At 37.7% G+C, this 22,121-nt stretch overlaps 2 protein-coding genes across 2 annotated transcripts; one reads left to right on the forward strand and one right to left on the reverse strand.

Moving 5' to 3' along the window:
• Positions 1 to 9,296: 9,296 nt before the first annotated feature.
• On the reverse strand, positions 9,297 to 16,437 carry LOC149640748 (uncharacterized). The gene is made up of 4 exons (XM_089850635.1): positions 15,885 to 16,437; positions 14,895 to 15,795; positions 9,457 to 9,489; positions 9,297 to 9,404 (listed from the first exon to the last, which is right to left on the reverse strand). The coding sequence occupies exons 2-4, from the start codon at positions 15,186 to 15,188 to the stop codon at positions 9,297 to 9,299; spliced, it is 435 nt and encodes a 144-aa protein (XP_089706761.1). The 5' UTR covers positions 15,189 to 15,795; positions 15,885 to 16,437.
• Positions 16,438 to 16,695: 258 nt separating this feature from the next.
• On the forward strand, positions 16,696 to 21,539 carry LOC149640749 (poly [ADP-ribose] polymerase 1-like). The gene is given in 4 exon segments (XM_089850636.1): positions 16,696 to 16,791; positions 19,344 to 19,703; positions 20,279 to 20,719; positions 20,790 to 21,539. Coding segments are annotated over 4 exon segments (1,131 nt in total). The 3' UTR covers positions 21,024 to 21,539.
• Positions 21,540 to 22,121: the final 582 nt, after the last annotated feature.

A 22,121-nucleotide genomic window follows, 5' to 3' on the forward strand; every position in this document is an offset into this window, starting at 1 on the left:
GAATAGATCCTCGACGCGTTGTCTTTAACAGTGCTAAGATGATTACCCGTAACCTCTAAGTATACTTCAATCCCAATTCCGTTTTAAATCGACGGGAGAGTAGCGCCTCGATGATTAACCGTATTCCAGACATAACCCACAATCCTCATTCAATTTAAATCACCAAAGAATCCTTATCCCTTGTAAAGTATCAATGAAAATCAGCAATGAACGAAGATTTTCATAAGTGCATAGCACCTCGACACCTTTAACAGCTCTAAAATGATTTTCACTCGAAGTGCGTTAATTTATATGTGCAGAGTACATTCCCAATGGACTGTTATAGACAAATCATAATCATAATCCTTTCCCTTTGAAAATGATCAATCAATCTTTTCATTCTCCCTATAAAAAGACGAACGATACTACTTCTTCTTCTCCTCCCCCTTCCACATCTACATCTTCTTCAGACCAAGTCAAACTAATACCCCCATCGTTCATCAAACGATGTGGCTAAAAACGAGCTGCTCCGAGACGGTGGCGCGTCGTACAATGCCCTAGTCGCTCCCTCCCGGTGTGCTCCCGGATTGATCCCAACCGCTCCGACTCTAGAGTCGGAGCGCCTGAAGACATCACAAAAGCGGTCTGAAAAAACTTTTGTTTTTCATTCGGAGCAACTACATTCGGTCCTCCGAGCTAGAGCAATGACGTTACAAGTAAATTTGGAGCGATCTTGCAGCGCTCTCAGGCGACCCCAAAGAAAAACCGTATGAGATAAAAAATTAAGTTTCGGCTCCTTTTCCACCCCCACCCTTCCCATTAAGGGGGGATTGTCGACTATCACGCGCACCGGACGCTTTTTTAGGCCTTGTTATATAAATTCCTTCTTACAACTACTATTAAATTTTAATACCTTGAGTTTGGGGCACCAAAATGGTTACCGCCTGGGGCCTCCACTTGACTTGAGCCGCCACTGCGTCAGAAGAATTGAGAAACTTAACAAACAGTAGGATATTCACCAAAACTTGGAGGCGGCTGTGTGTTTCGTGCAGCATTACAGGTGGAATTCCCGATTTGATCAAATCCGAGAGGGTGTCGATGCGATTGTAGCTTTCCGTCGTGAACTCCGTCCGCAAATAACAACCCAGGAAAAACAGAATGAAAGTCACTCCGATCAGCCACGACGAAGCGAGCAGACGACATGTAATGTGGGGCAAAACGGAGGGAATCGCTGTAAGGAACAAAATTATGCAGTTCGCTTTACCATGAGTGATGAAACCGCTAGACATCTTTCGTTACGGGAACTTAGTCTTTGGTAATTGAATCCCTCATACGAAACATGTTCCCTCAAGAGTTCAATGTTATTATATGTTAACGAGCGCTCGATCGCTTACGTTCGAGACAGAAGAGCGACGCGTTCTACCAAAAATTTCCCAGGGTTTCTCGGGTCATTTGCTTGACCACTTTCTTGATGCGCATCGATTTGTATTTGTTGGTTACGATGGAGTAAGCGATGGGAAAAATGGACAGAACGACCAAAGTGGATGCGATTAAAATAACCACCTAGTCAAACCAAGAATGTAATTCAATGAATTGGGCGGTGAGCGGAATGTTTATTGAGCGAAATTTACTGGAGTGTCCATGTTTAAGAAGGACAAGGAAGTGGATGTGACTCTCTTCGGGGGGGCGGACACGATAAACGAGGTGGTCATTCCGTAGGGAGAAGACGGAGTGTAATAATCCAGTCGGCCATCGAAAAATGAACTTGGAGTGTTTAACGTGAAGATATGAAATCTCTATAACCATCGTAAAATTAACTATTTATGCTTCGTAATTTGTTAATAAATCAAAGCGTTTTAATCACTCACTTTCAAAATCCTGTGTGTAAGTTTAAGAGTATATAAATCAAAAGGGGGAGTACCGTAAAACTCATATACCCTGAAAATTAATCGACAAGATGAATTAAAATATGACCTTAACATAATCTTATGAATGTTCATTCTAGAGGGCCGGTAGGCCCTTCTAGATAAGATCCCACACCCTCCCGTAATGTTAAATGAAAATTCACAGATTTTCACCGATTTTCCCATAGGAATAACATGGGGTTTTTGGTGCTACTGCACATCGAATCATTTAAAAACTAAAGTGAAGTTACGTTTCGGAATACTTTCAAATTAACAAGTAACTATTCAAGGTGTGCCTTTTTCAAGTTTCCACAAAATTAATTAAGTCTTGGTATGTTAATTTAATTAAAAATGTAAGTACCTCAAAAGATTATGCTACAGCAGACGACGCTAATTGTTCATTACTCCACAGTGGACGACCCTAATTTGCCATTTCACCGCCTTGAAACTTTAACTTGATATTTTTCAATAAATATAACACTATATTTATTAAAAAAATTCTCTGGTGGGTCTAATTTTCTTTTAATTATGTGTCTCGGTTGAAATTCTATACTTAAGATACCTTTTTAATTTATATTTTAGATGTTAGTTTCGACCAAGGCTTAAGTTGCCTTACTTGGGCATGGATTTATAATGGAAGCTTACGCTTCATGGATATTTCACTGTAGCCTTCAGTATGGCATTTTGATTTTAAACACATTTATGTCATAAAAATTCGCGAGGGTGGGGACTGGGGGGGGGGGCTGATGACGTAGAAATTGAGGCAAACCTTTTTCTTTCGGCGCACGTGCGCGCGAGCTTTTTTAAAAGTTATTTCGCGCGCGCTATTAAAAATTAGAACTCGATCACGTGAAAAACTTCAACCCCCCTCTGAATTTGCCTCAAATTCTACGTCACAAACGCGCGTGCCAGGCTGGTACTATTTCAGACGAGGAATAAATGTTGTACGCGTTTTAAGATGAGTGAAATATCAAGGAAGCGTAAGCTTCTATTATAAATCCATGCTTAGGCAGACTATTGAGTGAGTCTATGCAATGGGTGATTGTAAAAGCTTGAAGGATAGATGGATCAGTGTTGGAAATAAGGATTTTTCTAAAACTGGACCTGTGGCCTAGGTATTTTAATTAAAATAACTGGCCACGGTGCCACTCACTGTAAACGTACAAGGGCAGTGAACGCAATGTCATGGATAATTGCAATCGTAAAGTGTACTGTAAAAGATACGGCTTTGATAGTATAAAAATCGTGGCAGGGTGTTGGATTTGAAGTTGACTATAAAGCTCGGGTTCTAAAACGAACTGTGAGCCGTATCTTATAAGAATTAGTAGAAGTGTAGAACCAAGCCTAAAAAACAAAACGATAAGAGTTTTTTCCAGTTGACTGAAGCGCGGATATTTTATTTTTCTATGTAATTTTAAAGACAATCCGTATTTTACTACGCTTCAGAATTTAATTCAATCTCCTGATTTTACTGGTAATGGATTTATTTCCTATAAATTAATTGAAATAAAATATCTTATCTCAGATTTTTCAACAACAATTCCATTTTCGTAAAATTTTATCATGAAAAATCTGAGATAAGTAATTTTTTATTTCAATTAATTTATAGGAAATAAATCCATTACCAGTAAAATCAGGAGATTGAATTAAATTCTAAAGAGTAGTAAAATACGGATTGTCTTTAAAATTATATAGAAAAATAAAATATCCGCGCTTCAGTCAACTGGAAAAAACTCTTATCGTTTTGTTTTTTAGGCTTGGGCAAACCAAGTCCATTTTTATATAATTAGTAAGGGAATCGAAATATGTTTTCGCCAGTGGGTTATCATTAAATATGTTTCGCTCTATCATTAAGGTGGGTAAGAACTGAAGTAAAATAATTTTTTTGGCAATTTGAAAATGGACATCCTGTGTGCCATTAAAAAGTTTAAGCAAACGGCCATTATTATTTTCAAAGGGAAACGCAGAAGAAAGCCAAATAGGGCCCACCTAGATGCACATTCAACTAGGTGAATTAATTGATGATAGTTAAAAACCATAGATTGTTTCCCGTATAAGCGCTCAAAGTTTCTGAGAAAATCTATGCAATTATTTATTGTGTCGTACAGACAATCTAGGGGTAAATTTGACATCATTAGAGTTCGAAAAATAATACAAATGTCACCCAATTTTCATAGAATTTCTTGGACAAAATATCTTTTAACACTACAACTGAGTAGAATTAGGCCCATGATCGCCATTCTGATGCTTTCCAATATTTACGTGTAGTAAACGATCGTGGCCGCCTTGATAACTCTTTTGGCACTTTGGCCAAATGGTAGTATTAGTCCTCCACGGATTTTAAAAAGTTTATAGTCGTTTCCTATAGCAAACGAGATGGGGAACACGATGCCGTCAAAATTTTTCACCGCAAATGATTTTTTTTTAAAAAAAGGTAGCACATATTATTTATGGTTGTTTTTATATTTGATATTTGGGGCGCATACACTTGTTCAGATTATGTTTGGGATATTTTAGGTTCAGGTTAGGTTAGGTTCAGGTTCAGGTTCAGTTCCTGTAGGATTTGTCCTTTTCGAAAATATTTCAATTTTCATATAGTATATTGGCATATTTTGAAAGAAAAAAAAAAAACTTAAATCATTTGCGGTGGAAATTTTTAACGGCATCGTGTTCCTCGCCTCATTTACTATCAGCAATGTGTACAAACTTTTAAATTCCGTGGAGGACTACTACTATTTTACCCAATATTTCGTCAAGAGCCTCTATTTTGTTGCCACTAGGGATGAACCGGTACCGATACCATATCGGTATCGGCACCAATACTCGGGGTTTCCCGATAGTATCGGATTGGTTTGTTCGATACCGATACTTAACCGATACTCGTTTAAAATGCGTTATATGGCGCTACATGACATTTTAAGATCTTTTAGTAACGTAATGATGGTGATAATATCTCATTTCTATGAATTTCAATCGTGACGAGTTTTCATTTATTTAAAAAGTACCTGAATTCAGTTTATCTAACAACTAATAAGCGAAAATCTTTCTTAGTACGCGCCTACACTCTAGTAATGAACCGATACCATATCGGTATCGGTTGAAGTATCGGGTTTTGGATCATAGTGAGTAAATATCGGTATCGATCGGTATCGGTTCATGTTTGTACCGGTATCGATCAGTATCGGTTAAGCCTGGTATCGGCCATCTCTACTAGCCACATATTTGTGGTGGTCTGAACTACCCCTAAACATAAACAATGCATATAATCAGGCACCATGTCGTCACAAATGTCAAAATGTTTAAGATACAGCAAAACTGACGGGCCTTTAACCCCATTCGACGTTTCTCCTCTAGTTACTGCGTTTCGAACGTCATCCAAAACCGATTGAAGAGTTCTAGTCTCAAATGTCTCAATATTTTCCATGCTATAAACACGAGTGAAGCCTTTGTCCACGATTTCTCCTGGGTGTTTACACCAAGGACACCCATGCAATCCGTTAAATTGAGTCATGTTCATCATGGCGCATCTTGCGACTGAGTCAACGGAACACGGGCCTGGAAAAACTCTTCTTTTGACTATTTCTTTATTCTTATTAGTCCATACTAAACCACTGGATGAAAGATTATTCATTGTTTCAACAAATGGCTTTAAAAAACAATTCATATTTGGTTTGCTTTCTCCAAACCAAAGACTAGCGATGAGGATGTTTCTACCTCTTATTTGCCATGCTTATTCATTTATTATAAATTGTAATGGCCAAATGTTGAACTTAGAAGATTGGAAAATTGGTACTCCATCCGTATTCCAAGTGATAGAGATATCATTCACAGATATGTCCTTCTTATTGTAACTTGAAGTTTGTGTGATATCACTCACGTCTATCAAAGTTTCTTTTGATTTCAGCTCGGGGTTTAAAAATTCCAATAAATTAATTATTTGACTCTCAATGTCAAAAACCAGGAAGTAATTTCCATCTTTAAGAAGGTCTTCTTCTTTATACACTTTTTCGCAGATGTCACACGCATAGTACCGTACTTAACTCGATGCGCTACTTTTAAATTACCCGTAAAACCATTCTAAAAACAACAGTGCTAAAACGATTACACACTAGTAACCCTTAATAGAAGAACAGAACGTTTTAGTGATTACCCCCTCGATGTTCGGGTTACCTTTAACAGTGCTAAAATCATTACGTATTTAACGCTCGATTAATACACGTACATAAAGTTTTAGTTTACAAAATATTTATGCCGACGCATAATTTTCGTATCTTATAAATTTCTAACATGAACTTATGGCCAGAAGCGTTTGAAAGAGAAAGAATTCGGTAAAACACCCAATAATTTTAATCCCGGTACCTTAAGACCATTCTAAAAACAACCCCAGTAAATACTTACTTTTGCTTTCAAAATTTCTCTCGATTTCTTTGAATTTTGAAATAGGGGAGCGTGATATAGTATTGTTGACGGGTGAGACCTTACTATCATAATTCCCTTTTAAGTAGATGAATGAAAAATATCACCTCACCACAATTCTCTCCCTTTCACTTTCCTTTCAATGACGAACGAAAAATTTGATTCTGCCAAAGGCAGTACTGTGACACACCTACTGCAAGAACAACAGCGGCCGTATTCTGCAGAAAAGTTAAGCTCCTCCTTCTGCCCTTGGCTCTCTGATTGGACCGTCAACCATTGCCCTTGGCCTTTTAATTGGCTACGTCTACCGATGACGTTCCTTTTCTTGGGTCAGTGATTGGAGGTTCAACCGGCAAAAATAAGCCTTTGAATTCAGTTCAGTTTGAGTTTCAAGTTGAACCAAATTTCGGTGTAAGGTCAGTGTACAGTGTAAATTTGTCGCCAAAGGTCAGTGCCGTAACCTTTAACCCAAAAATTAAGTTATTAACGCCACCTATCTTATGAACTAAACAGTAATTTCGTGCCGGCTATTTCAATTTAGTTATTCGTTGCTGTCTGTTCTATTTTGCTTTGTCTTCATTGAATCAATTCAACATACTAGAGACAGCCGCTTGTTAAGGTAATGATATGGTAACATGGTGTAATGTTGATTAATGTATATATTTTCGTATAAACAATGTGCTTCAAACATAAGTTCAGCTAGCTAATTGGACCAAGTCATCTTGCGACTTATTGCCACTTATCTAACGCCTTTACAATGCATAGAGGGGTGGTGGCTAGCCCCTATGCCACAGCTAACCGACAGCGCCCTATACTAACTATTACCGTTAACCTCTGCAAGTTTTGATGGAAAGGAGAAACCGGGTTAGACCGCGGAGGAAAACTCCTTTAACAAGCGGGGAGAGAACTTGTATGAAAACTAATTGTAATTGAATTACGTTTTAAACGTCTAATCTTTCCATGTTGTTAGTCACCTTGACAATATAGAATTTTCAACGAACCACAACTACCTAAGCTTAATGAAGGCATAATTTATAGAGATGGGCCGACACCGATATATCGGTTTATCCGAGGATCAGTATCGGGTCATCTCTCCAAATGATAATACTTATGTAATACAATGAATTCATAACAAAAATAAAATGAACCAGTACAGACTAGAACAGGAGATACGAGTTAAATTCGAGCCATGTTGAGAAATAAAGTTTAGGACTGTGAGAGTAAATGTAAATGTGCAATTTGAATGTACTTCTAAATTGACTGGCAGAGTGAAGTTTTATTCGTCTTGTGAAACAGTTATTTTCTTATTCCTTTGTAATTGTCAAGTTGTAATTAAATGTATATTGATATGTTCTAAAGTTGTCAAGATTTATTTGTAATTATTGTAATGAATTATACATAGTATGGCTAAAAAACTGAAAAAGGCGCCATATACCCATGACGAGTTAGACACGTTATTAACTCAGTTGGAGTCTGTTCGCTCATTGGTAGTCAATGACTTTGGGAAGACGCCTGAAGAGAGGAGAAGTAGGTGGCAGGAAATAACCATTCGGGTTAATGAAGTCCACCATCAAAACCGCACTCCCGAAGAAATTAAAAAAAAAATGGAGCTCCTTAAAGAGTGAGGTCCGCAAAAAGGTGGCAATTCTGTCGAGGGAGTCCCGTAAAACTGGAGGTGGTGTTAATAATTCGGAGCCATTGACACCCATTGAGTCAAGGGTTGCTTCCCTAATTCCAAAGGTGTCAATGGTAGGCATTCCTAATGCCTTCGATTTTTGTGCTTCCCAGTTTGGGGTATCTTTTGATAGTTCCTCTGAAATGTAAGTACTTATTGAGTCGTCATATAACAAATCCTAACGGATATGGGGCAAATTCTGCAACATTTTCAGTGAGTTATGATATGTGATAACTATCGACAGATATGCAACTCTTAAGTTTGAGGACACCCAAGTCTTATGTCTATTTATATTGACTGTACCCCCTAAACTAATAGTAATCACTTGCAATAACTCGCTAAAAAAGTTACGAAATAGGCCCCATGGCCCAAGAAAGTATAGTGAACTATTATTACAAACTGCAGTGTGTGCAATTATATTTAAAACAATTGCAGCCTACCTTCTGAAGCCAATGATCCCACACCTGTGCCGCGACTGTCTGGTAAGAAGAGATCCGTTTTGAAAGCGGAATACTACACCAGCGGAAACTCAATCCTACAACTCTGCAACCGCATGCGAACCTTCTTTTGAAATTAATATATATCCTTAATTCAAGTAGCTTTGACAACAGACTAGTTGTTGCCTAACAATTGAAAATTTAGTAGGCAAATAGTAAAGATTAACGAGGAAAAATCGGGCTTTGAAAAGGGAAATCTACCCCATCTAGAGGCGATTCAACACTATACTCTTTCAAACAGATTCGTACTGTTTCTGAAAGGTCAAACTATAAAAACATGAAATAGGCCTATTATCTTTCAAGGTAGAGAGCGGCTCAGCCGCCTTGCACGATTCGGACAGCTGCCCACTGGTAAAAACGTGAAACACAGTTTCTTTAGTATAGAGTCGTTTTCCAGCAGCAGAGTTGTATAAGCCGTGAGAGGTTGAAATTAACAGTAAACCTTTAAAAAATTGGTCTATCTGCTATTCCTTCCTTATATTGTCTAAGGCAAAAAAAATTAAAATCGGAACTCAATGCGAAGAGAAAAACACGTAAAGCCGGTAAAAACCTAAAACCGTTGCTTCTCTCTTATTTCTAAATTCTCTTACGCGTTACAAACAAAATGAGTGAGTGATTTCGACTTTTCTTTTTGATATGGCAAGTATACTTGAACGAGCGGGTATACAAATTTTGCCGTATCTTTGCGCAACAACGTTCTAGGCGCTCCAAAATCAAATGGCGGTTGTCCAAATGCAACAGACACTGTATGCTTAAATACTATCACGTGTCACACGTGTCCTACCTTGTAGTTTTTCCCTGGCAAAAAAAGCTGGCAATGAGGTTTCAACGTTGCCGCGTGCATATTTTGTCATGCTGAGAATCAATATCAGCCACAACTCCACATTCCCTGCCCAACCCCGACATTAAACGTCTTTCGTCAATTACACCATTCTATAAACATTCGCCCTGTCCAGTTCTATCACTGTTATTGAACAGTAGTCACCCAAACAAAATCATTCAGATTCTGCCCGGCTGTCTATAAACGCCAACGAGCAACCAGCCATTATGAAACAATGTCGATCATGAATCGGTAAGCACTCAATTCTCCTTCAGTCATCCAAAGCGTGGATGATTCTCAAATTTGCGAATCACCTACCAACATGACTCTTTGAGACTTTAAAGGAAAGCGCGGCTCCGTTGATGCCCCTTATAGATGACTTTTCTGCTACACAGTGGCTAAGCTTGCTAAAGGCTACTTAAGCCAAAGGCAAGAACCAATGGGAACTAGTGCATTAGGTCTGATTGATTCCTGCCTTTGGCAAGGTAAAATTCGTGTGCAGAAGATTAGCCAGAATGCTAGGGGTGATCATGGAGCCGCGCTTTCCTTTAATGTCGAAAACGTGAATAAGCGCCACCGAAACGAAATTCAAGTTTCCAGCCGTTTCCCGTTAGTCTACTAGTGAACATTTCCATTACAATTTTATAAGTTTACGTTCTAGGGTGGAGCTAAATTTAAATACGGTGTGGCCCAACTTGTTTTTCCCAGCTATAGCTTACAGCATAGTCGGGTTGACTCTAATTTAATTATAATCAATGAAAAAGTGTTTTTTTGCGTCACTATTTCCTTAATAACCTTTGAAGTTCAAATCCGATTTTAATTTTGAAAACAGATTCGGTTTCTGGGTAACTTTATGCATTAAATGAGACCAACCACAACAAATTCGAAGAAATATTTCGTGACGTCATTTTGCGATAATTTACACATTCATGTGTTGCTCGTGCTCCTTTCAAGATTTTCTATTAATTTCGATGGCATCGGGTTTTCAAGGGTTCAGCCTTTCCAAAAACGTCTTACTCATCGCTCTAGCTATTATAGAAAAAAATGGCGACCGAATGAAAACGGCCGGAAACTTTTGATCGCGACTGTACTCCTTATTACCGAAAATATACTTTTAAAGGTATTTTGTGCTACCGAATTAGGTGTCAAATAAAACCCTCAAACAGGTCTAAATTATACTTTCGCGCCATCAAAAATATTTGCAGCACATTTGAAACTGGTAAACGTTTCCTTAATTACCCCGGGCTTGAATAATTTTCAGACAAGGTATGCAATACACCACTTCGATGTAAAAGAGACGGAACAACACGAGGGTAAAATTGTCCTTCCATCGCAACTTTTAGTGTCTGTGTTGTGGGCTTACGGGACGAGGGTATAATGTTTCCTCCCGTCTCGCATTTTAGGCTTGCGGGATCGTGAGAGTTCGCATAGTAAGCAAGGGATCAACCACTCTAAATTTCCCGATACTAAATTTTGCTTCCCCTTGTTAAGGAAGGTGTGATACTTTTTTAGTGTAAAGGTAATTCAGGGTCACATATACATGGATATTTTCTCAATGGTGACTGAAGGCGTAAGCTCTGATTCAAACCTTTATATTAATTATGTATGACGTATATCATAATTGTATTGCCTTTAAATGATGTAACGTATGCTAGTGTATATAACTGTCAAAAAAATAATTAATATTAATTATATGTAGTTAAAAATTTATGAAAAACCACTAGCTAGGAAACTTGAGATTGAAATTTTAATCTCGGGTAGAAAACCACGACCCTATTCTACCCTACCGAACCTATTCTTTATGTTTATATATAATATTCCAATAGAGATTTCTTCTACGCTGCTATTACTAGTGCTAATGATTCAGTAAACAGTCAGTGTTAGAGAATTTGGGATAAAAGTATTATAGCATGTATTTTACTTTAGTAGTGCTAGTTATAATCAGCACGCTGGAGCTGAAAAATTCCTCTAAAGGAATCTGTTAAGTCCTTTTCTGCTTCAACGGTACGATAACATACCACCAGAAGCGATGAAACTCTAAAAGGATTCATTATATACCTTATATTTCTAAAATACCTTTTTCGAAATCATTTAATACCTGCACTGTGAGACAACTAATAGAATACGATCATGGGTACTAAAAAGGTCGCGGAGGTATTTTGTAGTACCTTCAAAATACCTTTATTTTTAACAGTGTAGTTCCCTCACTGCCAAACGATTTTACTTTGGGAAAAAATTTCCTGTATAAACATCGAGCGATTCTGGGCTTTGGGACAAAAACTTGTTAGATTGACGGAACAACGTTTCCATTCGTGCTTAATCTCCCTGGGTTGAAGACTCCAACCCCTTAGATTATAGAGGATGTTGAACAAGCTGTCGCGTCTCCTACACTGAGTCCTAAACAGAAGGAAGACTTAAAAACTCTATTATTACGATTTCCTAAACTATTTTCGGAAAAAGGGGGACGCACTAACTTAGTCTATCACGCGATACATACTACCACCGAAGTTCCCGTTAGTCAACGCGCGTATCGTGTTAGCGACGAGAAAAAACGGATAATTGAAGATCATCTTCACAAAATGATCCGCGATGGAATCGTGAAGCCCTCCGTTAGTCCTTACGCGTCGCCTGTGGTACTTGTCCACCAGAAATCCGGAAAGATACGTTTCTGCGTTGATTATCGCGCTTTAAATAAAGTGACCGTGAAAGATCCGTATCCTCTACCGCGAATAGAATGCTTATGGTTCAATGGCCGTGTAGCTGACCAAAAACTGGCGGTTCTAGCACTCTATTGCTCCCCATCTTGCAAACTTAAAGACGTAATATATAGTATTGGGAAATGTATTGCAGAGTCTGATGACGAAGATATTCCTACAATGGTCGTTGGTGATTTGAACATAAACATTCTTGACAAATCGTCCGTGGAATCGGGGAAATTGATAAAAAATTTTAGTGATAATGGGTTCATCCTTTTACAAGGACTATAAACGAAAGAGTCAACAAATGGTAATACGCATCTAGATGTAGCTTTTGGGGATGTAAAATTTACCGGAATTTATGAGGCTGCATACAGGGAAAGTTATTATTCATACCACAAAGGAATGTGTTTTTTCTTATGCTAATGTTAAAATAATAGAGTTTGCTGATACACTTAAAGCCGCATTGTGGTTGAACGAAACAACCTAAGAAGGGAAATCGATTTCTACTTTCAAAATTATGTATAATTGCTAATGGAACGTTGTTTTTTATTAAGCATGTATTTAAGTTTCAATTAAAAAGAAAAGTTAATATCTGATCCTTCAGTCAAGTGATAACCTCAGTCTTATCGATACTTTTTAGGTGTTGATTCTAATCAAGACATTTTTGATTAATATGGACTTTCCGATATCATGACGTTTGGATCTCTTGAACCTTGCACAGAATGTGACGGTGGACAATTTGTTTTCTCAAATGATGGTTATCTCTGTACTGGAAATGCAAGTGATAGGAGCAAATGTACAAATGTAACAAAACTACCAGGAAGAAGCCTTTCCAGTAGGGCTCGGGGTTTTTTGATCGCTTTTTTCCAAAAATACGGTTAACTACAAATAATCGAAAACTATTCAGAAGTTTATTCATTACAAAACAAAAATTTTAGCTGATATTTTTTGAGATTGAATAATCTTAGTAAGAATTTAACCGACAATTTTAATCAATCGGCAAAATTTCCGAAAAACGTTTTGTAGAAAAAAAGGTCGTACTCTTTGTTCAGTTAAATTAAAAATATTTTCTATTCTAAAATTCACTTGCTTTGAAGTCTAACTTTTAGCGTAATATTTTGTAATTGAACCTTTGTAAAAAATATCCAAATCATTTTTTTGTAGTAGACATCCATCTGGAATATTGTCACTATTATTTCTTATTAGAGTTTAACATTGTTACAATCATTTCGATAAAAACCTAATTCCAAAAAGCCATTGTTATTACGTTAGTGGACTATACAGGGTGTTTCTGAAAAGTCCATCACAAATTAAGGGGCGTGTTTATGGGACCAAACTGAGCGGAAAGTACCAAAGAACATGGGGTGTACAACATTTTGTTACGGAGATATGGCCTTCCAAACATTCGCCCCTAAAACAAGGAAATATCCAAAAATGAGGAGTAACACTTAAGACCGACTAACCAGCTTGTTTAAAATTACTAGACAATTTCAATAGCCTTTAATCGAACAATTGATTTCTACCTTTACTAATCAGAAGCGTATAAATGAGTAGAAGTATGCCTACGGTGGTAATGTAAAATTAATCCCAAGTGACATGATGTTTCAAGATCTTCCCAGCACCAAGTAAAATGGTTCTGATTGAAGGGACTTTTATTAGCACAGCGTAAACAACGTTATTTTCAGGAATTAGTCCAAATGTCCACGGGCGGCATTACAAAAACGAGGCAGTCTTTCGAATGATACTTGGACATGTTGGAAGATCCCTGGCTTGTTCCTGTTATCTCAAACCGTAAAAAGCTACGCAAATCTTCATCATCACGGACAACACTCTTGTACGTTAGGTATGACCTTGAGAAAACCTAAAAGGACATCTCGAATGTATTTGAAAAACCCATCTCCAATTAAGGGGCGTGTTGTTTGTTTCCAACAGAGTAAACTCGCCCAGAGAACAATTACAATGCAGAGCCACGTTTCGGCGTTAATGGCCCACAAAGGTGGTCCCAAAAACAAGAACAAACTTTAATTTGTTTCGTTCAGTAAGTGTTTCATGTGTCATAGATAAAACGCCATGATTAATGCACGAAGAAAATGAATTTATTGACAAGTTTTAACATTTAATTGCAACTAGTTACAAAAATTGTTCAAAGTGTTCACCACCCGCGTTAAGGCACACATTAGCACGTCTTACAAATGATTCCCTTACACGTTGAAAAATGCCTGGAGTTTCGCGAATTGTTTGACAGCCGTGAATTATTCGTCGACGTAGCTCTTCAACATCGGGCACTTCAGTCTGATAAACTAAGTCTTTCAGGTGGCCCCAAAGAAAGAAATCACAAGGGTTCAGATCGGGTGATCGAGCAGGCCACTCCACAGGTCCACCTCGACCTAACCACCGCAAAGGGAAGGTCGCGTTAAGATAATTTCGGACCGCGATGCTGAAATGTGGTGGTGCACCATCGTGCATGAACCACATTCTGTTTACCAAACCTAAGGGTACGTCTTCGAGTAGTTCCGGTAAATCGTCCCGTCAGAACTGCAAGTAAGCCACACCGTTTAACCTGGGCTCTAGGAAATATGGCCCAATTAAATTGTCACCCACAATACCACACCACACGTTTAAACTGAATTGTACTTGGTGACTTCTAACGCAAGTTGCGTGGGGGTTTAGCTGGGACCATTGATGTTTATTATGTAAGTTAATAATACCATCCCGTGAAAAGTTAGCTTCGTCAGTAACCAACAAATCCCGTGGGAAATCGATATCGTTTACTTTAGCCAGAAACCACTGACAAAACGCCGTGCGTCGTGGGTAGTCCGCTGGATTCAAACCTTGAACTTTTTGAACATGGAAAGGATGAAACCGGTGGCTTCTGAGGATTTTCCACACGAGCGTGTGGTTTACGCCTAATCGGCGACCAACTTGGCGGGTTCTTGATTCAGGCTCGTCCTCGAAAATGGTGAGAACTTCGTCTTCTACGGCCTCTGGGATGGCTCTCGCTCTAGGTTGAGGTCCAGCCGGTTGGATTCGTCCATCTTGCCTCAAACGTCTGTCCACAGCCTCGAACGTCAGTCGATTTGGTAGTCGCCTCTGCGGAAATCTTTCCTGATACAAGCGTACAGCTGCAGCGGCATTCCCCTCGGCTAGTCCATACATTAGGTGCATATCCGCATATTCGGCATTTGTGAAGAAAGGCATTGTAACAGACTTCGTTGAATTATGAGTTTAATAAAACAAACACATGTACGTGAAACCTCTTTTATTCCTTTCTTAAAAAACATAGTGCTCTGTTTTAGTGCTCTGTTTTTTAAGAATAGGCGAAGTTCTCACTATTTTCGAGGACGATCCAAAAACAAGCAGCCGCCAATTGGTTTGCTGATTAAGAAAAAACCACACGCAACTTGCGTTAGAATTCACAAAGTACAATTCAGCTTAAACGTGTGGTGTAGTATTGTGGGTGACAATTTAATTGGGCCATATTTCCTAGAGCCCAGGTTAAACGGTGTGGCTTACTTGTAGTTCTTACGGGACGATTTACCAGAACTACTCGAAGACGTACCCTTAGGTTTAATAAACAGAATGTGGTTCATGCACGATGGTGCACCACCACATTTCAGCATCGCGGTCCGAAAACTTGTCAATAACATTTTCTTTGTGCATTAATCATGGCGTTTTATCTATGACACATGAAACACTTACTGAACGAAACAAATTAAAGTTTGTTCTTTTGTTTGGGACCACCTTTGTGGGCCATTAACGCCGAAACGTGGCTCTGCATTGTAATTGTTCTCTGGGCGAGTTTACTCTGTTGGAAACAAACAACACGCCCCTTAATTGGAGATGGGTTTTTCAAATACATTCGAGATGTCCTTTTAGGTTTTCTCAAGGTCATACCTAACGTACAAGAGTGTTGTCCGTGATGATAAAGATTTGCGTAGCTTTTTACGGTTTGAGATAACAGGAACAAGCCAGGGATCTTCCAACATGTCCAAGTATCATTCGAAAGACTGCCTCGTTTTTGTAATGCCGCCCGTGGACATTTGGACTAATTCCTGAAAATAACGTTGTTTACGCTGTGCTAATAAAAGTCCCTTCAATCAGAACCATTTTACTTGGTGCTGGGAAGATCTTGAAACATCATGTCACTTGGGATTAATTTTACATTACCACCGTAGGCATACTTCTACTCATTTATACGCTTCTGATTAGTAAAGGTAGAAATCAATTGTTCGATTAAAGGCTATTGAAATTGTCTAGTAATTTTAAACAAGCTGGTTAGTCGGCCTTAAGTGTTACTCCTCATTTTTGGATATTTCCTTGTTTTAGGGGCGAATGTTTGGAAGGCCATATCTCCGTAACAAAATGTTGTACACCCCATGTTCTTTGGTACTTTCCGCTCAGTTTGGTCCCATAAACACGCCCCTTAATTTGTGATGGACTTTTCAGAAACACCCTGTATAGCAAAATACTTTCCTCCAAACACCAAAAAAGCATATCTGTGAAATTTTCGCCATAGGGATCTCGCGACACCACCTTACACTAGTAGCAAAATTACACAGGTTTTAGTGGGAAAACTGAATTAAGTGTGTATGAACTTAACGTCTTTGATTACCGGGCTTGGAAACTACTTTTGCTTACCGTATCGTTGAAATGGCGATAAAAGCAACAACAATTAGTGTGTAACATCAGAAAGGGATAATAGATAATGCTAGTTTTAATTCGAAAATGGATGCCTTCGATTCTTGGTGCATCCATATTATCTCAACATAAACGCCCTAGACTCGAACAAAGAGGGGTTAAGGTAAAATGGGGAAGTGAAATAATATTTGAGGATCACCATTACACCTATTTACCTAGACATGAAATCATTTCTCTTTATTGATAAACAATTGCAGAAGTTAAAACAAAACACAGACAGACACGTTAGGTACAAAGCCTGTCTACAGGAGAAGTAAAAATGCACTCGTCCCTACCGCCTACTATATTTCAGAGAGTCACACTTGAAACATCTTTTGATCATTTACTTCAAACGACTTCTCTATTCCGTTTTTACTAACTAACGATATCAATACTCATCCTATATTAACTTTAGAGAGAGTTCCATGATACAGTGGAGTAAAGTCTCAATTTCTCGCTTATACAAACAATTAAATGTATCCAGTATATCGACTTCATACCCAATCTTCGTTACTCGTCCTTTATAAACTTTGATTACAGAGTTCTCAGTTAAGAGAGGTTTTATCGCATATAATTTATTAAATTTACATGATATTAATTATTTTTATCTGAAGATACTTATACTTCTTCTGAAGTTACTTATACTTCTACTAGTTGTATCGTTTTAAAAGACGTTTTTCCTAGAGTGTCTGAAAGACCTTAAAATGGTGTAGTTAGATTGGTGATGACAGTTAATAGAATAGTGGTCAGTACATTTTTTCAGATATCCGTCGACTGTGAATAAGATCCGGAAATTGTGAACCCTTTTGTTCAGATTAGGAAACTGCGAACGCGTTCCCCTGGGGTGTAACAACAGGCAGACAGGCACAGAAACACACAGACAGATGGATACGATGAGAACAGTACGTTTCCAAATAAATCATCACTCGGTGAAGTAAAAAATCTGCCTTTATATTGGCTTCATATGATTCCAATGTTGTTCGACATTTTTCCAATGTCGGTTAGATATTACACCAATATTAGTCGAATATCGGTTAGAAATTTGTCCAATGTAGGCTTGATTTTTGTCCAATATCCGTTAGCTAGTGCAATATGGGCTTGATATTAGAACGATATAGGTTAGAAATTTGTCCAATGAGGGTCCTATTTATACTTATATCGGTTAGGACTTTGTCCAAAGTGGGTTTGATTTATGTGTGGATAGTATTCTGACCATTTTTCTGTAATAATCGATCCCTTAATAGATGATTCTGGATCCAATTTTGGATGAGCCTCCAAATCTGGCTTATCATTCGACCCTCCCTTTTTGGACACTAGTTACGTTATCCAAAAATAGATGAAAAACTGTGCTATCTCAGAGTCAGCCGTTTGGATCCATTTACATCCAATTTGGGCAACATTTTTTAACAGTGCACGCCTTGCGAAATAGTCAGGTGTTAATAGAGTAATGATGAGGGTACTATTTATCGCGTATGTGATTCGGTATAGTAACCTTGTTTTTTATGTTCTTATGTCACCACGCTTTGTGGTACACTTCTCCCGAAGATAAGTATTATATACTTCTGATAATACTGAAAATCGCAATGTTTTATTGATAGTTCATACCATTATCAGGTTTTTAAAAACAATTATTTGTCAATGAATAAAACTTTGCGTTTTTTCGTTAATATACACTTTAAAAAAATTAAAAATTATCAAAGTTTATCGTAAAAAAATAGAAGAGACGATTACTCGTCCAAATACTAATCGATAAAGAAGCCAAAACCACATTTGTATCAAGAAATGTATGGATCATAATTTTTGATTCGAAATCGAATAAAACGTATCTCAAAAAAAACTTTTTTGAGTAAAATTCTTCTGATTATGTTGAAAATTTTATTTTTTCGGAAAAAATACTTACGAATAATAATTGCATCACTCTACCATTTTCCAAAATTAATCGAGACGAAAGACTTTTATATAATCTTCGTTTAACAAATTTTGATATGTAAATATGTTTGAATAATAGTTAACCGATCCCCGAGCCCTACCTTCCAGATTCCAGATGACCAAAAAGAGGAATATCATAAATAAAGTGAGACCGTTACTTTCCTACAAACGCACCTACTCCAAGTTCACCAAAAAATTTTCCATCAACCTCGGGTATCAAGAGAAAGCCACAACCATTGGACAATGCTGAAATAGTATTAATTGGAAATCTTCGAAGTTCCAAAGATACTCTGAAGAAAACCACAGCCCGATTAGGAGGCAATGTTGTCTCTCAAATTGACAAAACTACAGCTTGCGTTATAAGAACCAAGGAAGATGTTGAGAAAATTATCAAGAAAATTCGTTAAGCTAAGGAACACAATTTTTACGTTGTATCTGAAGATTTTTAAGTGCTGTGGAAAATGGATGTTTAGTTCTTAGGATCTAACAATACAGTATAGCCAGTTGGGGTGGAAATCCTGAAGACAGAATCAATTCTTACGCTGCCGAAAAAAGACGCATAAGCGCGGCTGTACAAAAAAGTGACTACATTCTCATCTAGAAAGAGCACGAAAGTTAAACTGACAGTGAAAGGCAGCGTAGCTGTTGAACTAGATTCAAATCTTGTATGAAGCTGTTGCCGAATTCAAAAGGCTTTGCGAAGAAAAAACAGGAATTCCGTGGGAGTTACGCCACACTGCCTCAAAGGTTCCTAATAAAATATATCCACTTGACATTGACTATGGCGCCAAGAATGGTACTTTAGAAAAACTGGTGGTAGGATCTAACCTTCCCAACGCCATCCAAGAACAAATTCGTCTTATCTTTGACGTGGAGAAAATGAAGAAGGCCATGTTGGAGCTTGAAATTGATCTAAAGAAAATGCCATTAGAAAAACTTTCGAGGAAACAAATTCAACAGGCGTATTCCGTTTTGACGGAACTCCTGGCTTTACTCGAAAATAAACGTGTCAATAACAAAAAAGCCCAGCTAGTAGGTTGCACCAATAGATTCTTTACGCTAATACCTCATGATTTTTGAACCAAAGTGCCCCCTCTTTTGGATAATGTTGAGACTTCGCCAACCCTGTTTTATTCCCGTTTTTAAAATGTGACCCTATTTATGCCTATTTTTAAAATGTGGCAATATTTTATTTATATTTTTAAAATGTGAAAATATTTTATTGCTAATTTTAAAATGTCGCAATATTTTATTTATATTTTTAAAATGTAAAACTATTTTAGTCCTATTTTTAATATGTGACGCTATTTTATTTACATTTTCAATCGTGAGACTGTTTTATTCTTACTTTTAAAATGTTGTAACATTCCTATGTGATAAGAAAAGGTAATTTTAAATGTAAAAGTGCAAACAATTCCCTAAGAATCTAAAAATTGGTAATTTTGAATTAGCCAAGCTCATCCCTCTACCCCACAGTTTTTCTGGCTTTAAAATTTCGCGGGAGAATAAAGGTTCTGATAAGCGACATCTATGCGCGGTGCCGAAATACGCCTTGACTCCCTTCCCGCCCCCGGAGATAGCGCGCTCAGGCCTGGATTAATAATGTTGGCAAAGGTTGAGATAATAAAATCAAAAGTAGAAATGCTAGATTTCCCAGGCCTGGATTAATAATGTTGGCAAAGGTTGAGATAATAAAATCATAAGTAGAAATGCTAGATTTCCTTCTCGAAGTAGAGATCGGTTACAAGTTAGCCAGTGTTAAAGAGGAAGGTGGAACGACCAAAGTTCCAATAGATCAACATTATGAACAATTGAAAACTAAAATTAATGTATTAGATAAAGAATCCGAAGAATTCAAGACATTAGTAACATACGTAAAGAACACGCACGCTGAGACTCACAGGAGTTATGAACTTGAAGTAGATGAAGTATTTAAAATTGCTCTTCAGGGAGAACGCGAACAATACCGACCATTCCAAAAACTCCATAATAGAAAGCTACTACGGCATGGTTCCAGAACCACAAACATGGCAGGCATCTTGTCTCAAGGCCTTCGTATTGTTCCACCTGAAGCTTTAGTTACTGGTTACATGTTTGGAAAAGGAGTTTACTTTGCAGATATGGTACTACACATAGCCTTTTAATAAAGAGTTAAATTATAGGTTGTTAACTTCAAATATTTGATTCTTTTAGGTCTCTAAAAGTGCCAATTACTGTCACGCCAGTCGAGACAACAACACCGGGTTGTTGCTTCTCTGCGAAGTATTTTTAGGACATATGCTTGAGCCACCTCACGGGAAATTTATTGAAAAATTACCTCTCAATACACATAGTTCGAAGGGAATTGGACAAACCTTTCCAGATCCTGAGAAAAGCATTGTCAGAAATGATGTGGAGATCCCATTAGGACCCCCATTTAAAGCTTAAATTAACTCCAGCTTCTCCACAACCAATTCATTGTCTATGATGCCGCGGAAATAAATATTAAGTAACTTTTAAAAATGAAGTTCTGTTGGAAGATCAGTTGAACCGAATAAAACAATAGGTTATTTAATTAATGCAAAACGTTTATTAACGAACATAATAATACTGCTAAAGGGCAGACTGGATTTTGGGTAGGATATACCTTAAGTTCTTAGTAGTACGTGATTACAATCAGATGTCCATACCCCCCTCTCAGTATTTTCAATGAATATTTAAAAACTAACAAATTTTAGACGTCGCTAATGAAAGTAATTAACTACGGGAAAACAAACGCACCGCGTTTTATCGTTTCCGACAATAAGAGGGCAGAGAAAGACGCGCGCACTCCGCGCAGGCACTCTTTTCACACCATTTTATCATGCCTCTAAGTAGAGAAATGGCTGCTACTCCTATGGCAATAGTGTTTGTCTGGCTCCCTTTAATGAAACCCTATACTCTCTCCGTATCATTTATCACCTCAATTTCTATACAATATTGTACTGCCTAGCCTAGCGTTTAGAATGTTTCGGGACTGAAACCGCCTCTATCTCATGAGATAGAGAGAGAGAGGGATTTGGGGTTGCATAAGTTAAATTCTTCCCCCCCCCCCAATGCCTGCCTATACGAAACGTAAAAATCTCCTTTATTCCATTGGATGATTTTTTTTCACGTGACCCATTTAGTAATCGTCTCGACCGCTTGGTGGCTACACCGCGACAGAAATTTCAAAATTGTCTCTCTTCGGATCTTAGCGCTATACGAGTTCTGACGTCACAATAGCCTTCGGAAGATGCCAAGTCGTAACCCATGTTTGTGTACTTAGAGACGTGATAATCTTATGGTTCACACTTATAAAATTAAAAGGATTCTGCTAGTAACCAATTTCATTTAATTAAATAAATAATTAAAACTGCTAAAATTAAATACCAAAGCGGCAAGATACACTGCATATTTTTGGAATCATCTTTGAATTCTGAAACTTTTCTAATCAATTTAAAATCTGTTAATTCGCGTAATTTATTTCAAATTTGGGTACGATAATTACAAAAAGCCGAACCCCTC

This window comes from Phalangium opilio, unplaced genomic scaffold (assembly GCF_054372755.1).
Source record: "Phalangium opilio isolate 3A_F unplaced genomic scaffold, DU_Popi_V2 ptg000093l_1, whole genome shotgun sequence".
In the NCBI taxonomy this organism is placed as follows: Eukaryota; Metazoa; Arthropoda; class Arachnida; order Opiliones; family Phalangiidae; genus Phalangium; species Phalangium opilio.

Excerpts from the sequence above, each read along its gene's own strand:
- LOC149640748 (XM_089850635.1), bottom strand. The coding sequence starts at position 15,188 with ATGCCTTTCTTCACAAATGCCGAATATGCGGATATGCACCTAATGTAT. Across the intron at positions 9,490-14,894 it reads AAGTTGGTCGCCGATTAGGC|ACAGCCGGGCAGAATCTGAA; the intron begins GTAAACCACACG and ends TGGCGTTTATAG. Across the intron at positions 9,405-9,456 it reads ATCTGAATGATTTTGTTTGG|AATGGTGTAATTGACGAAAG; the intron begins GTGACTACTGTT and ends GAATGTTTATAG.